At 48.4% G+C, this 16,850-nt stretch overlaps 1 protein-coding gene across 1 annotated transcript; it reads left to right on the top strand.

Annotated features, from left to right (window-relative positions):
* Nucleotides 1-254: 254 nt before the first annotated feature.
* On the top strand, nucleotides 255-15,457 carry SPRY4 (sprouty RTK signaling antagonist 4). Its single transcript, XM_075103017.1, has 2 exons — nucleotides 255-501; nucleotides 10,977-15,457. Exon 2 carries the CDS (start codon nucleotides 11,024-11,026, stop codon nucleotides 11,921-11,923), a length of 900 nt encoding a protein of 299 aa, XP_074959118.1. The 5' UTR covers nucleotides 255-501; nucleotides 10,977-11,023; the 3' UTR covers nucleotides 11,924-15,457.
* The last annotated feature ends 1,393 nt before the right edge of the window (nucleotides 15,458-16,850 follow it).

Here is a 16,850-nt window from a genome sequence, read left to right as displayed (position 1 = left end):
CCCGTGGGGAGGGGGCTCGGCTGTGCCCCCCCGCCCCCGTTACCTCCAGTCCCGGGCGGGGGGCGCGGTGCATGCGTAGCTGCCGCCTACCCTCCATTCATAAAAAAAAAAAAAATTAAAAAAAAAAAAGGAAAGAAGGAAAAAAGAGAGGAAAAAAAAAGCGCGAGCCGTACCCGTCCTCCGCAACTCCCAGTAAGGTCTTCTCCAGCCCCCCATTCATAAAAGGAAGCCGAGCATGCGCGCTGGCGCCCCGGTGCCCACCCATTCATAGAGTCGGGAGGCCGCGCATGCGCGGAAGGAGCCGCTGCCCTCCCATTCATAAAATAGCCATTTTCCCAGGCAGCGGCGGCCGCAGCACCGCGGCGGCCGCTGACAGCGCCGCGCTCGCAGGTCTCTTCCCGCAGCTCCCGCCAGGGCATCCCCGGGGCCGGCCCCCCTCGCCCGCCTCTGATTTAGGATTAACTCGCCTATGGAGAGATGGTCTTAGCTGAATTATTGAAAGTAAGTACGAAATTCGTGTTTGCGGGCAAATGTTAGATGTTTTTTAAGTAGGGAAAAAAAAAATCGAGCCTGTTCCCCGAGGGAAAAAATCTTGCGCTCTTTCTAGATGCATTCGTCTTGTCCCTTAAAGATCACTGACTGTGAGCATATTTCTGCCTGTGACTTTTCCAACAGCAATTATCTATAGTTATATATAGTGGATAGCTGTCTGATGCTTCACAACCTAAAGCAGACTTTGCATTTGGAAGAAATAGCCTGTTTCTTGCAGAATTTGCGTTCATGTTTCTTATTTGTACCTCTCTTCTGTGTCCTCTCATCAACATCTGCATTTGGTGTACGTATATGGCAGGCAGGTTTCACCATACTTGCGTCGGGTTTATTTGCAGGGCTTTTACAGCAGAATAAGGCTCTTCTTTCTGCCAATGGGATGCCCTCTCCTTCACCCCTTCTTTCCCCGAAAAAAGGAGCTTAAATAGATGGTTACCTGAGCTGACAAGTAAGAATTGGATATTCCTTGCTTTGGAATATGAAAACTGATTATACGCATTTCCTCCCTTTTTCCAAGCCCTATGTCTTGTTAGTGTCAAGCAGTTCTGGGCTGTCTCCATAATAGGACACTTCAGAGATCAGCCACTGGTGTGTCAGATCTTTTCTGCGTGACCTTTGCTCTTTAGTGTTTTATTTCATACAACTGGGCTTTTTTTTTTTTTTTCCTTTGGCCTCGGTGCCTTATTCCATCACTGTTCTGTCCCCTGTCTTGCTGTACACTTGGCTGCTTCAGTTTTACATCTGGATGGATAATATATATATTTTTTAAAGGCTAGGTAAGCAATAAAAATGTGTACCTAGAATAATTTCCTAAAGGTATATGAAATATATTATATATGGAGGTAAAACCTCTCTTGGCTGCTCTTCTCTACCAACTGCGTAGCAAAGAGAAGACAGGCTTTTATTTTCTGGTACCAGTCCTGGCGTCACAGGAGAAAGACAAGCCTAGAGACGACATCTTCTGAAAATTCATTATCAGAAGGGGAATGGAAAAAACAGAAAGGGGCATATAAAAGGCACAAAGGTCTTAGAGGAAAGCAGGACTGGAAATGGCAGTGCAAATGAAGATCAGCATTAATCACAGGAGGAAAAGGCTTCGCTCTTTTTCCTGAAGTGACCAAGGGTCTGATTTCTGGATTTAAATCTTTTAGAGCCCCAAGGTTTTATTTAAAGGGTGAAGGAGAGAAAGAAAGAGAAAAGGAAAAGCATCCCTGAATTAGCCAGGGTAGAAAAGGCACGTTCTAGATCCTTTAAAACTTCTTCAGCTCCTGTTTTTTTTCTTCCATGCCATGCTAAGGGTAAAGTATGTAAAAAATCAGCTCAGGAATCGCTGTTTAATTAGGGAATGAGAAACCCAGCTCTCCCAATATTAACGCTCCCCCCACCCCCTCTTTATTTTGGGTTGGAGAATAAAGCTACAATTTGTGCACTGAATCACAATGATCTTGATGACTAGCTTCCCCCTTCTCCATATAAAAATGAATGATAGCAGGAGGAGGGGTTCTTCTCAGTTATTGGAACCCCACTGGGGATGTCTCATTGATAAATGTGCCATTTTCCATGGGCTACTGTGTTTTCTGTTGCTAGAAGGGACTCTATATTGGTATTATAAAATTAAAAGGACTATTTCTGAATACTGCAGTCCTTTTGAAATTCTCCATGAGGTATGTGCAGGGGAGAAATTATTTGTTCTCCTCCTGCAACAGCAAAACAAAAGCTGTTTTCATGGAATCATGACTAACTCCCAAATCATACTGGGAAAAGCAACATCTCAAAAAGCAATCCTCCCCCTTCCCCCAAATAAACTCCCGTTATCAGACTTCAGTGAAGTAAAACTCACAAGCCTTGCAACACTACAACAATAATTAATTCATAGTTATATAGCTTTCCAAATATTAACAGTAAAAGCAAAAAATTCATTTATCATATTGCTGTAAGATTTTTCCAAATGGGGCCCAGTGCTTAAAACTGCCTCTTTATAGGCAAACAGTTGCACAAGTGTTGTTTGTTTTCTATTCCCTTCACATGCAGTACAATGTATTTCCTTGAGAAAATACAAAATCCTTCTAACTTGGTTACCATTTAGTACCATTAGCTTAACAGATCATACCTGAGCTTAGTTTTCTGGCCATAAAATAAATATTCTTATCCAATGCAAAGCCTTGACTAAGAAATTTGAGTCCCCAGAGATCTGAGTGTTAGTGGTCCAAGATGTGCTTTATTCCCTCACATCACAGGCACAGACTTCAGCTGGACAGAGACAGCTTCTTGGAAGTCTACAGGTCTCATTTCCCAGCTCCTGAATTTCCACGCTCTGGCAAGAATTTAGTGTCTCATTTTAAAAAATGGCAGGTTTCCCTAATAAGCTTTCTAAATTTTTTCTTCCCCTTATTACTCGTAGAGAAAATTCTAGCTGTCCTTGGAGAAGGCGGCTGAGCAGAGGAACAAAAAGAATTAGTATCAATATTTTGTTGATATTAATAAACGCTTTATGGAAAAGGGCTTTTTTTTTTTTAGCTCTTTTTAAAGCACGTACAGCTTGACTCAAAATTCAGACAGCCTAACTCAGTCTTGATGAACTCCAACATTACATATTATTCTTAATTACACATTAAAAACATGTGCTTACTGAAAGGTCTCCTTTAACTTCAAGTGTAGTCTCCCCTCATTAAAAGCTTTTATTGAACCTTTTGACTTCCATCAGCAGCAGCCTCCCCTTGCCACTGCTGGGAGCTCTGGGCAAGAGGATGTCCTTAATGCCAAACAAAGGCAATGGCAGAATTTGTTGCCTTATCAGCCCCTCCTCTGCCAGGACTCGGGGAAGCGAGTCCTTTATCGATGCCTCTCGCTGGCTCTGGGGGAAGCAGCACCCTGCCTGCTCCCAGTTCCTCCCCAGCTCCCTGCTCCGCCAGGGCCACCCCTCTCAGGGCACGCGCTCTGCGAAGCCCTTTGACAGCAAGGATAGGCCTTACACCAGCTACACCCTGGCTTCGCTCTCAAGCCATGTCCTGGGTATTTCCCTCTCTTCCAAACGGCTGTCGGGAGGAGCTGTACGTCGCTGGTGGGTCCTGCTCTCCAACGCCGTGCCGGGGCCAGCGAGGCAGCCTTTGTGCACGTCCCCAGAGCACGGGATGGAGCTGTGATCGAGGCTGTCTAGATCAGGTTTTCTAGACTGCGTAACCAAACCACCACAGGAGAGAGAATAGTCATGATTGTTCGAAAATCAGAGGAATTTTGCATTGGTTTGCATCAGTTGTGAATGGCGTTGACTTGCACAGGCCTCCCTTGACATTGTGCTACTTCAAAGTATATTGTTTTCAATTATGATAATTTTTTTGTGTTCAGATTTATCTGTAAAGATTCCGCTGCTCTCTTAAATTTTCCTCTTGTTGCCCTGTTGTCTCAGAAATTCGTGTGGTCCGTATAGCAAAGAAAATAGGCAAATTTCTGCAGCACATTTATTGCAACTATAACTACAAACACGTTAACCTGAACGAGGCGACAGCCACATCTCTTTCAGAGCCTGTAACTCAGCTGTTGCGTGGATAAGAACAGGTCTAGTATCACAGTAACCAAGAGGAGGCGTGATCCAGCTGTTAGGCAACACGATTCAGAGGTCTCTGGTCTGTCCCCTCGCCATCACTGACCCACAGCAAAATGCCGGGCGAGCGGTTCAGGCCTTCCCGTGCCCGGCCCCCATGGGCACCAGTCAGGGCTTGGCCTTTCATCTCTTGCTTGTAATTTTTCTATCCCTTCTGCACTAAAGCTTGTGATGCTTCCACATTTGGAAAAATCTTGGAAACCTGTGATCAAAAATTCTTCTTGAAAACTCAAGTCTGTTTTACTCTGCTAGAAATGCTTCTCTAGCTCATGGTAAGAAGGCAGAAGGTGGCTCTTCCCATACCATACTCTCCATCCCACCTAGTACCATTATAACCAGTATAGATGTCTCGGAGCCGGCCACCACCGCCCAGCGATGGGCAGTATTGCACCGACCGCGCGTTCAGCAGCTCCCCGACGTTTCAGGGCACAGGTCCAGGCTCGAGAGAGGGGGCACTGGTGGCGTTGCAGAGCACGCGCAGGACCGTCCAGTGCCAGCGACCCCAGGAGAAGGCTTGGTTTGCCGAGGCAAACAGCTCGTCCCTGACACTGGTGCCATTTGGCAGCAGCAGAAGGCACAGGCTGCTCATGAGGTGTCATTAAGGCATAATTCTTTAGAAGGAGGTAAAGTGATCCCTGATCCGGTAGACGCAGCTTACAAAGGATGGAAGGGCTTGACGGTGGCTACATTACTTCTCTGATCATAGTGGGGGTCTCTCTATTAGCAAACGCACTCCAGGCACCGTGGCTGGGGCTCTTCTTTCCTGCGATATTTAAGACTGAGCTCAGAGGTTTGCACGTCAGCACCTGCATGTTGAAATTTTCTGCATCTTTCAGAAGTGGGTTGGGCAAAACTGTGGTACCTGGTACCTGGCGCGGGGCGGAGAGGACGTGGGTCGTGAGAGCGCGATTTCTCGTTTTCCCGTGGCTTCCCCAGGACTGTGGGCACCGGGGGTGTGTCAGTCACACCAGCGCTTCCCAGGGCCGGGATTTGCAGGATTGCTTCCATGCAAGACCCGATTTTGGACTCTTAAGTCCCTTATTCTCATTTTTCTTTTGTTACCGCATACATCTACAGCATTGTTAACCGTGTGAGAAAGAACTTATTAAAATTATTAACTAATAGGTAACTGAGACACTTACAAACATTATATGCCTGCACTCATTAGATATTTAAGTCAAGATCCATTTTGTTTTTCAGTAACTGGAAGACAAGCTATCCAGCTCCACTTTGAAAATAAAGACACTAGAACCTTATTGCTTCAAAACCTGTTCGGAAGCCATTAATGAGAATGAGCTTTCCTGGGGGTTTATATGACTTTCTCACAGAATCGCTTACAAGGATGTAGCTTTCTATAAAATTATGCAGGCAAGTCCAAAATCCTATTAAAACATAAGATCACTTTTGTTTTAACTTCATGTGACTAAAGAATCTTACAAAGCTTTCGAGCCTGAAGTAATACCAAAACACTTTAAAATAACAGTTGGTTTCCTACATCTTTAGGACTTGTAATTATCTAGTACAATAGTAATTTTAAATTGGCAATATCTTGATGAAGAGATGAAACAAGCACTGCAGCACATCTATGAACTTGACTTTAGAATCCAATTTTAAACCCCTGGAAGGAAATGTATTTTGACTTGAAAATTGTATGTGGTGAGCAACCATGCAGTCCCTGGATGGCGTGGGGGAAGAGAAATTTTCTCTACATGGGAGTTTGTTGACATTTCTGCTTTGAAAAAGACTTCATTGTTTTACCTACCTCTAAAGAATGAACAAATCCCAATGTAAGAGCACACTCAGGAATTTTTCTTCCTGTTGTCTGCTTTCAGAAAATTGCCTGTACAATTGCAACCTGTGAATTTGTGCCTATGTTAATGCTATAATATGTCTCTAATTACTGATGGTCAAAGATTAACTGGTTTTGTTTACACGTACTCTGTATGGCCTTTTTTTCTCAATTAAAATGCAGTTTGCAGTCAGGACGGATTAGTCCAGCGGCCAGCAAAGGCACTACATGAAGTTCATAGCTTTTGCAAACTTATGGTGCTGAAGTATCTTAAATCTCCTATTCTACTTTTTTATTGTCTCTTCTTCTATTTTCCTTTCTTTTAATCTACAATTTTCTTTAAATGACACATCTTGTTATATTAAATCCGTTCAATCTGGGCAATTAATTCAGTATTTGCAAGCAGCACCCAGCTGCCATCGCCAGAAGGAGAAGATCTGTTCACAACACCGGCATCACAAACTTCAGTCCTTTTCTTACACAGCAGACAAGCCCTATGAGCAGAAATGGTCTTTCTCAGGGGGTTTGCCATTTGCAGCTCATCTCTAGTAACCATCCCCTTCTTGGCTAGCCAGGGTGGCTGCCACAGGCAGCTTCAGGCACTCTGGTTAAAGGGGAGAGGGACAGCTCAGCCTATTCCTTCTTGCCTCCCTTCCCAACCGAAGTTGCTCACGTTTGTCACCACTTCTACCCGGGGCTGCTTCAGACACACAGTTCCACGTGCCGTACGCTGAATTAGGTCCCTTCAACATCTGAGCCAACGCCAGCAACTACAAGACACAGTTGACCACTCTGAACCCCACCTTGCTCACCTGTGCAGGCCTTTGGAGCCAAGGCAAGAGCCCCAAGGTTACACCCCTTCAGCTCTTGTCCTTTTTCAAAGTCTTAAATTCTGCCAGGTCACTCCAAACCCTACTTTTGATGTGAGACGTGGCTGGAACAGAAGCTGCAGTTTCTAAGATCCCAATGTTGCTGCTCAGGGCAACGTTGTCCTTGCTGATAAGCACCCTGCGAGCATGATGGGCTCCTGGTGGGGAGGTGAAGGTCATGGTGCCCTGCCTCTGCGGTGGGAATGAGCTTTCCTGCTGCTGAGCAGACATCGTACCTCGTGATTGTTTACAGGACTATCTGGTATCCTTATATCTGCTTGCAAACCCACAGCGTTTCAAAGGATGACTTGCTTTTATTGTTCCCGTCATCCTGGAACAGTTTCAGACTGGTTGTAGCTGCATGCCTCCCTCTGGGGAACACACCAACCAAACAAGGTCAAGTTCTGATGCCTTTGGGGGGTCTTCCAGGGAAGCCACCAGGATCCATCCCAGGAAGGCACACCTCAGGCTGCAAGAATTCACGGGAGCAGCCTGGCTTCTTGGCTTGCTTCTGATGCAGCACAAGTCTTTAACCCGAGAACTTCCCTGGATTCCTCTTCTCTACTGTGAGAGATGGAGTGCTACCTGGTGCCTTTTGCTGAAGTCTTTCTTTTCATGGGATGAAGACATAAAGTTTAAACAGAAAGAGCTCAGGGAAAGATGTGCACAAGGCATATGCTTGTGGAGGCACACAGACACAAAAGCTGAAGCGACCACGCCATAAAGCAGTGTCGTTGCTGTCATCTGGGCAGATCCCAATGGAGAACCACCTCCCTGCAGAATTAACACCACCCAGCTCACTCTCTAGTTCAGCACTCGAGATGTTTGGCCTTGGTCTGTCACCAGCAATCTTACTTCACTGCTGAACCTCCTGGTGACCAGACCATCGGCAGCAATGTAGTAACAGTCCTTGGAAAATTCCATAAATATCAGAAATTTATGTTGCTTAAGCGTAGTTCAAAAGGTGAGAGCAGTCAACTGTGGAAACCCCCCGCTCAGGAGTGAGAAGGCAGGGCAGAAGTTAAAGGACCACGTGTAGCACTAGCACCAAAAACTGGTGGGGTGTGTATTTATGGTGTTTTAAAGGTGATCTTCAGCAAGAGAGACGTCTTGTCCAGAGCAGGGGTCTGAGAAGTAGGAAAGCTGAGCCGTGTTTGGCTGTCTTCACTCCAGAGGTTTTATCCAAGTAGATCTTTGCCCAAATATCTGCAGGGTCTTTGAGCTCGCCGTGCCAGGGCTTCCATTCCCCTTGCTCTGCAGCAGCTTGCCTGCTGGACAACTTGAAGGAGTATTATAATGAAAACAGATGATGAATAACTGTCAATGCTACCCATCCCAAAGTGTGGTGTTTAGTCCAGGGTTCCTCTCCTTTCCGTGGTAATTAACTCTGAAATCCTGATTATCGTTATCTCCTTTAAGCCATCTTTTAATGTCTGCCTGCTTATGGCCATGTCTGCGTACCAGGGGTTTGGGTGGTTGAAGCGTGCCTGCGGCTACAATCCTTCTCCAGATTAACCTGATGACATAACTTCCATGTGATGTCATCGCTAGTTCTGGACCGTTGCAGACTGTGCAGCGACAGAGTTAACGCAAAGCCCAGGCGCCAGCTCCGCTGTGCTGCTCCTGTCCCCCCCCGGGCTGCTGCCCGCCGCTCGCCGGGGCGAGGGGCTGCCCGCGCGGTGCCGCCAGCGATGCCGAGCGCCCTCAGTGAGCCAGCCTGGCTCGGAGCCGCCGTATCGGGGCAAATCAGCATCAGATCAGCCCCGCTGCATGGACAGAGGCGGCGGGTGCTGCCTAAGGGCTGAACGGCTCTCCTCCGCGCACGTGCTGGCGCACGATGCACCTTAAAACAAATAACAGCCCACAGATCCAGTCTAAACCTCCTGTGAATGGACCAGAGACTCGGTAACAAGTGGGACTGAGCTCAGGCCAGAACACAGAGCCCCGTGCTAGAGCTTATTTAAAAATTACAGAGAGGCAGTGATGTGAAGGGCCAGACAGATAAGCTTGTAACATCGCTCAGCACGCCACCATTTCCTCCAGCTACCTTCCATCTAATATCAGCTCAGCCGCACTTACTCTTGCCAGCCAAAACAGCTGCATCTCTCTCCTTAAAAAGAAAAAAAAAAAAAACCAACAAACTGTGAAATCAAAGTCTTCCTGCAAACACAACACTTAGCCGATACAGAACTGACTATTTTGCTAAACTCTGGCTCGCAGCAAGTAATCTTTATATCATGACACTGGATTCCGATATACAAAAGAAAATAGATTATTTTTTGCCTCTGCGTGCCCCACGATTGTCATAATCATTGCTTCTTTTTTAAATACAGTAAGTAGGAAAAGATGCTTTTAAAACTCTCTTGTTTCTCAAGTCAGGATGTCAACGAGCTAAGAATAATGAAAAAAAATTTTTTGCATGAAGGGCTAAGACCCAGCAGAGAATTTTAACTAGTGAAGAGTAACAGCATAAGGACTGCATTACGATAATCATCATTACTGCTAGATAAAGCACTTCTTCCTGCTCGTCTTGTGCAGCGGACAAAGAGCCCGGCAGGCAGGACGCGGTGCCAGCGCGCAGAGGCGGCATGTGCCGCCCTGACCACGCGTTGCTGCTCTGGCCCCCGGCCGGCGTCAGCCCTCTCTCCTATTGATCTCGGGAGAACTGGCAGATTTTCAACCCCTCAAATGCCAAGTGATCTATCAAAGCAACGATTTACAAATATAATAGTGGACTCTAACAACATTTTTCAGTGGGTAATAATGCACTTCCCTTTCTCCTTCCAAAAATGCGTAGCGAGCTCATGCTCCAATTTTTGTAGAGTTGTGTTGAATTTGGGGAGGGGGGGAAATGCTCTTGCAGAAGTGCATGCATTTACTCTCTCACACACACGCTTCTCGCGTGTGACTTGGTTGTGCTCGGATGCAGTTTTTCCCTGACTTTTTCTTTTTTCAGACTACTGCAATATTAAAATCTTGCATCCTGTTGGAAAAGGTTAATTTGTTTGCCTGAACACAAACAACTGGCAATGCCTTAAGCCGTTCACTATTTCCTTTTACTTGATACCAGAAGCTTCTTCCCCCTCCTGCGACTTGCTCTGAAGCTTTACTCACTGCTTCTTTAAACTGATCTCCAACATTATATTATTTATGAATAAAGGTCACCCCGTGAGGAAATGGCACATCTACTAGAAAACAATGTGCACTTTCTAAATTTGAACCAAGTCGTTTCCGTTCTTTGATTTAAGTTTAGCTACTTCCTGTGGTTTCTTGTCCTACGCCGCTGCTGAATCTTTGGATCGACTCCAGGATAAATTGCACCCTTTCAATGAAATTAGAAACTGCGGCAATAGGCGGCTTAGCTAGTTTAGCTAGTAAACAGCACTTAAACTAAATATTAGTCCACTTAGCGTCTTGAAGACGAGTGCCTAATTACCTGCGCGAGGTGACATATCAAGTCTGACCCGTGTGCGTGCTCTCCCCCTGAGCCGTGCCCGTCCGCTCTCACGCTGGTTTGCAACCAGACGAGCTGCTGAGCAAGAACTTCCACCTCCCGCAGGAGGGCTGAAAGCAGCCTTTGAAACCAGCAGCTCCCGGTGGAGACGGGACGCTTCCTCGCCGAAGCCAAGCCACCCTCCCGCAGGCGCATTCTGGGTTAGCGAGGACAAGTGCTCAGCCCCGCGCTCCGAGGGATCTTTGTACCAAGCCAACAACTGCGAGCCACAATTCTGCATCAAGGTTTTTTTGGGGAACGGGGTCAATCGGGGAAAATCCCCAAACCTCAGATAAGTCATTTCAGGCGGTTTGCTGACAAAAATACGTGTGAATATGCACGGGTAATCCTCTAAAAATGATGAATGGGTGCTTTCCCTCTAAAAATGATGAATGGGCACTTGAGGAGCCTGCAGTAACAGTACCCCTCCCAGGACCAGAGGAGCTATGTATGGCCAAGGTTAGGGAGCGGAAAACAGTAGCAAAGGAAGAGTGATGCCCTTTATACCTGGGCAAGCACTCTGACTCCCTCAGAGACAGGTTTACCTGGTAAGACCTTCTGCATAATAACCAGCTGCAGCCAAGAGCCCTCTTTGGGCTGGGGTTGCAGCATAATTCAATAACGATGCGCTCTTTCTCTCCCCCACCCCTTTTCTTTCTCCTTTCCTTCCCCCAGGATACTTAAGAGCTGATTTTTTCACCAGTAATCAGGCTGCTTTATCAATGGAGGCCCGGGTTCCCCACAACATCACCGTTGTCCCCAACTCCGTGATGGTCCAGCCCTTGCTGGACAGTCGGATCCCCTATGGGCGGCTGCAGCACCCACTCACCATCCTGCCAATCGACCAAATGAAGACAACTCACATAGAGAACGATTACACCGACAACCCCACCGCTTCCCAGCTGGCAGCCCAGAAGCGTCCCCGAGGCCCCCATGAACTAGTCTTGACCAACCAGCACCTGCAGCGCTGTGAGCAGGATGTCACCCACCCCTGGATTTCGTTCAGCGGGCGCCCCAGCTCCATCAGCAGCAGCAGCAGCACATCTTCAGACCAAAGGCTCTTGGACCACATGGCCCCGGCACCCATGGCAGAGCAGTCCTCCCCCAGAGCGGTTCGCATTCAGCCCAAGGTGATTAACTGCAAACCCCTGGACCTGAAGGGACCTGTGTCTCAGGAACTGGACAAGCACTTTCTACTGTGCGAAGCCTGCGGGAAATGCAAGTGCAAGGAGTGTGCGCTCCCCCGGACTCTGCCGTCGTGCTGGGTGTGCAACCAAGAGTGCCTCTGCTCGGCACAGAACCTGGTCAACTACTCCACCTGCATGTGTCTCGTCAAGGGCGTCTTCTACCACTGCACCAACGAGGATGACGAGGGCACGTGTGCCGACCACCCCTGCTCCTGCTCCCACTCAAACTGCTGTGCCCGCTGGTCCTTCATGAGCGCTCTCTCCCTGGTGCTCCCTTGCTTGCTCTGCTACCTGCCAGCCACCGGCTGCGTCAAGCTGTCCCAGAGATGCTACGACCAAGTGAGCCGGCCCGGATGCAGATGCAAAAACACAAACAGTGTCATTTGCAAGGCGTTGCCGGAGAGCAAAGGAAGCAGGCCAGAAAAGCCCTTTTGATAGTTTGGGAGGGCAGGGAGTGGGAGGACGCTTCGTGGAGGGGGGTGGCGTTGGCTCTTTTTAATAACCTGTGTTCGGAGGATAACGTTGGGCTTCTGCCTTCGGAGAAAGCAGAAGCAACTACTTCCACAAACTGAAGCACTTTGGGTTATTCAGGGTTTCGGAACTGGTCAGAATTTAAATAGATGGGGCCAAAGGAGGAATCTTAATAATGTAGAGTGAAGGCTGAAAAACCTATGTATATCATGAAGTACAGCTGCTTAAATACTCCTGGTTCGGACGGACAGACGGCTGCTCACTATGCCTGCATACCACAAGAACCATTAACTGCTCGCTTGGCAGGCACGGCCGCACAAGCAATACCCACTCCCGGCTGCAGAAAGCTGCATCGGATTCGTCGTATTCAGGGTGGGCTTCTTGTTTTCGCTTTCCTTCCAAACTCTGATTTGCTACCAGCAGCCTGTTGAAGGTGATGGGTTAACTCCCTCCTTCCCCACCTGCACACCGTTAGAAGGGCCAGTTGCACACAAAGTACGTGTTTCTCAAAAGATTTCTATGTCCCTCAAAGATTTTGAGCCAGAAGTAAAGATACAGGTCATGAGTACAAGGGTCTCTTCACATTTAGGCACGTTGCTTTCTTTGAACCCACCCAGCCACGTTGATTCGGACCCTCTTTTTAAAAGCAAGACAGTAGCAGGGTCGCTCCCTCCCCGGGAAGAATAGCAGCAGGATGTGTTCGGGCAGTTGTATAAACATCATGTCGTCCTGCCTGTGAGCTGATCTGTAGCATCAGGTTTCATTCAGTGGAATATTAATTTCACATCAGCAGTACAAACCTGCTCCAGAAGGCTGTTGGCCGAGTCCCGCTTCCCCCAGCACGCACGCTCGCTCCCCTGGTGCTGGAGCAAAGGGGATCTTAACTCACGCCACAAAGTTAAGACGCTAGTGTTTGTTTCTCTAAACCTCTTAAGCTCTGGTAAGAAGTCACAAAAAACCTAAGTGTATGATACACGTAGGTGTATTTTTATAGGGATATCAATCCAGTAGCTCCTCTCCTGGAACAAGCTCTTCTTTGCTCATTAAATATTAAGATTTTAATTTTTTTTGTCTTGGGGATGAATGGCATTTGCCTGAAGTACAGCCCATTCCCCCATCTATTGCTGCTGTTCCACTTTTGCCTCCTCTGTACAAAAGTGTGTCTTTTTAAGCGTAGAGAATGCTTTTAGTGTTTATTTTAGTGATAACAAATGCTAGGAAAAGCCAGGGGAGGGAAGAGAGCGTATTTAAGAAGTTCGCCCGTGCTTTTCAGTAAGTGACTATCATCGGCTTTGTCCGTGCACTCATCCTAGGGCCGGTTCTGCATTCCCTCAGGATGCAGTAACCCCTTTCTCTTGACAATTACAAGGTGCTAAATAAAAGTCTTCGTCCACACATGCAACACTGTAATAAGTAGGTAGGTACTTGTTGCATGCAGAAAACTGATCTAGCCTCTCTTTTTTTTTTTTTTTTTAATTGGAGGAAATTTCCTCAGTAAATGCACAGCAGCGACAGTGAAATGTCATCTCTAATTAGATAAGCAATAGGCAGAGCTCATGTAGCATTTCCAGGAATCCCATTTGCTTGGTCGCAATAGAGTTGCTGCGCAGGGGTTGGCGGGAGCAGACTGATGGGGGATCTGGTGTCTTCTGTTTAAAGAGTTCATTTAACCTGGATGACTTGGGGTTTAGTTAAGCTTAATTATAGATATTTATTGAATGGGGAATTTAAAAAAGAAAACAAAAACTTTCTATATTTATAACATTTGCTAGCTTGTATATGATAAATCATAGGAAAAGGGATACTACATCTGTCACCAGATACCATTTCCTATAGTTTATCCTCATGCTGACCATATGGGGACACCAGAAAGAAGGGAGCAGGTGGGGATCGAGAGCTGTACGTATATTATCTTGCACAAATGAGAGGGTAAATGGAAAACCAAACCCAGACTAGCTGTTGGTTGAATGTATAAGGTATTGTATTTAATAAGATAAATCATTTTTCTAAGATACAAGCAGGCTAGAAAATGCAGCAGAAGATGTACTTACCTGCTGCCCTCCTCTGTTGGGACCATACATATTCAAATGGCCTCCTCCTATGGTTGTTTTGCCTTTTTGACCCTCTGTCTTTGGCTGTTCCTGGGGGATTTTTGCTGAAAATCTGCCTGTGGTTTAGATGCATGGTCCTTGCAAGCCAACACAACGCTGGAGTGGTCGCCACTGTGCCAATCTACACTCATGTATATACACCCGGCAATCCCATATGGATTTCCTTTCATTGTACATAGTTGTAAACTATTTCTCTGTTGGTTTCTTTTAATATATAAATCCTGCTATGGTGTAAGCCGCTCCCATGCTGGAAGAGTGTAAAGTGTTAGTAGATGTGTTAGAGCAGTGGTAAATGTAGCAGGGCGACCCTCCCTCTCCTCGGCCCCCCGGCACGGCGGCGGTCGGACCCTGCTCCCTCAGCTCCTGGCCCAAGGCATGGCAAGAAAGCGCTGAGCTCTTTGCAGAGCGCTCGGGAAGGCTCGGGGTCAGCCGAAGCGGGGGCTCTGCCGGCCGCGGGGCTGGCGGAGGGTACGTCTCCGGTCAGTAATGTCTTTATTCCCCTCTCTTCCTCCATCCCAATGCCCCCATTCCCCCCCATCCCCTTTTAAGGTACTTTGGTCTCCTCCCAACCCTGAGACGTACCACGGGCACGGTGCCGTGTGGGCTCAGCCCCCGTGAGGACACGGAGGCGGCAGCTCTGGGCTGCAGGTCGGGTTCCCCCTTGCAAACTGATTAGCACAAGCCTCGGGTGCCACGTTTGCTCTCCGGCCACGTCAGGGCGGTGGGACCGCGAAGGCGAGATGGGAGGCGAGGGCAGGCTCCCCCGGGACCGATGCTGTGCCACCGCAGAATGGCTCCGGAGGAGGAGGAGGATGGCAGGGCGCTTAGGCTTTACTGCCCTGACCTGCTAATTGCTTTGGCAGGTTCATTGCCGGGCTTTGTCCTCTGCCCGAGCACAGAGGCAAAGGCCCAGAGAGCAAGAAGGGGGGACTTTACGGCCACGCCATGTCCCCGGCTGGAGCTCACCGTCACCAGAGCGGCTTCAACAAACAAACCGCCACCGCACCCTCTGTCCCAGTGCCCGCCGGGTACAAGGAGCAGCTACTAAATTCACACCTTTGCTCCCTGGGCACCGGCTTTCCCACCTGGACGAGCCCTCACCCTTTCACAGCACTGGGTATTCCCCCTCCCCTCCCACGCTTGGACACGCTGATAAAGGTTTCCCCCTTCTCCTGTTGCCACCCTACCACATATACACCCTGAAAAGTTACCACAGAAGGTTTTCTTTGTATAGAATATTTATTTTGAAGCTCTATTTTAATAGTATTTATTTTAGAAAGTCTACTATTGTAAGAGTTCTTCTGTTTGTGAAGAGAAGCAAGTACTGATGAATGTACTGATCTAGAAATTATATATATATAAAAATATATATTGTTAAATATATAAATGGCTGTTGTGGTTTTTTAAAAAACATCCTGAAGAATGTTTATAGCAATTATTCTAAAAATACAAGCAGAGGGTAGGCCAAAATCAGTTATTTGATACCACGCACACCAGGAGCAATCAAGGGAGTCGGGAGCCCGGGTGGGATAACTCGTAACACAGGCACTCGCTGGCCCCAGGGACACCGGCACATGGGTGCAGACACCCCCTCACCCGAACGGGAATCACAGCCCCCGATACGCACCATGGATGGTTGTGATACACACCGGGCGGCTGCCGCCTCATCCACCAGCTCCGTGTGGGAAAGCCATGGCCGGGGCAGCACTCCCAGGGGAAGGGGCACCCTGAGCCCCCAGCACGGCGGAGCTCCCCGGTGGAAGGGGCACCCCCAGCATGGCTGGGAGCTCCCCAGGGGAAGGGGGAACCCCGAGCCCCCAGCCTGGTGGGGAGCTCCCCAGGGGAAGGGGGAACCCCGAGCCCCCAGCCTGGTGGGGAGCTCCGCAGGGGAAGGGGGAACCCCGAGCCCCCAGCCTGGTGGGGAGCTCCCACACCAGCAGCCAGAGCCGCAGCAAGGGCAACCCTGCAGGCACGCGGCCCCTTGCCAGGATGCTCTCCAGCCCCACCGATTTATTTTGGCCAAGGAACTCAGGGTGATGCTGGGGTTGTTCTGTCCCCCAGCCCGGCTCGTCAGGGTGCACATCGCTTAATATCCCGCAGTTCACCTGCAGAGCAGAAGAGCTTGCTCCTCGGTGAGAATACCCTACTCTGTCCACTTGTAGGAGCAATTCTCTCCTTCCCTCCACCTCTAAACTATGCCAGGGACACTTGCATTGAAGTCAGGCTGCTTCTTCCACAGGGCTAGAGCTCAACTTGCAGTATTAAAATTTAGCTGGAGATTAAAAAAAACCCACCCCAAAGTCAGCGGTACCCACCACGTAGAGGGATTTTGCAGACAGGCACGTCCTACAGAGCTTCCCTCGACATTTCAGACCCACTCCCTGCTATCGTGCGTCTCATTTCTAGGAGCAGAGCCTGCGCTTTTCATACACCGAGCGGTTAGAGATGGGGTCTGCTCGAAGGCTGCAGCCACATCGATGGGTTGAGCACGGACAGATGGTGTGGGATGGGAGTGGAGGTCAGAGGAAAGGGCCAGGAGGGCTGTCCCCTGCCATTGCCTCCTCCCGCTCTCATCCAGACATTAGTAAAACAACATGTACGTGGCCTCAGGCAGGTGTAATTTTCATAATTTATGAAAATTATGAAGGGAGCTCCAGGCTTTATCACATTTGCACAGATTTCGGCTGCCTGCGCGGTGCTCTGCGGGGCTCCGCATCCCCCCATCGCCCACTCACGCCTGCCACCCCCGGGCACCCGTGATTAGGGCTACCTCCGCACAC

The sequence above is a fragment of the Phalacrocorax aristotelis genome, chromosome 8 (genome assembly GCF_949628215.1).
Source record: "Phalacrocorax aristotelis chromosome 8, bGulAri2.1, whole genome shotgun sequence".
NCBI classification, from domain to species: domain Eukaryota; kingdom Metazoa; phylum Chordata; class Aves; order Suliformes; family Phalacrocoracidae; genus Phalacrocorax; species Phalacrocorax aristotelis.
The sequence above is the reverse complement of the archived record's forward strand: the minus strand, read 5'-3'. Positions and strand labels throughout refer to the sequence as shown.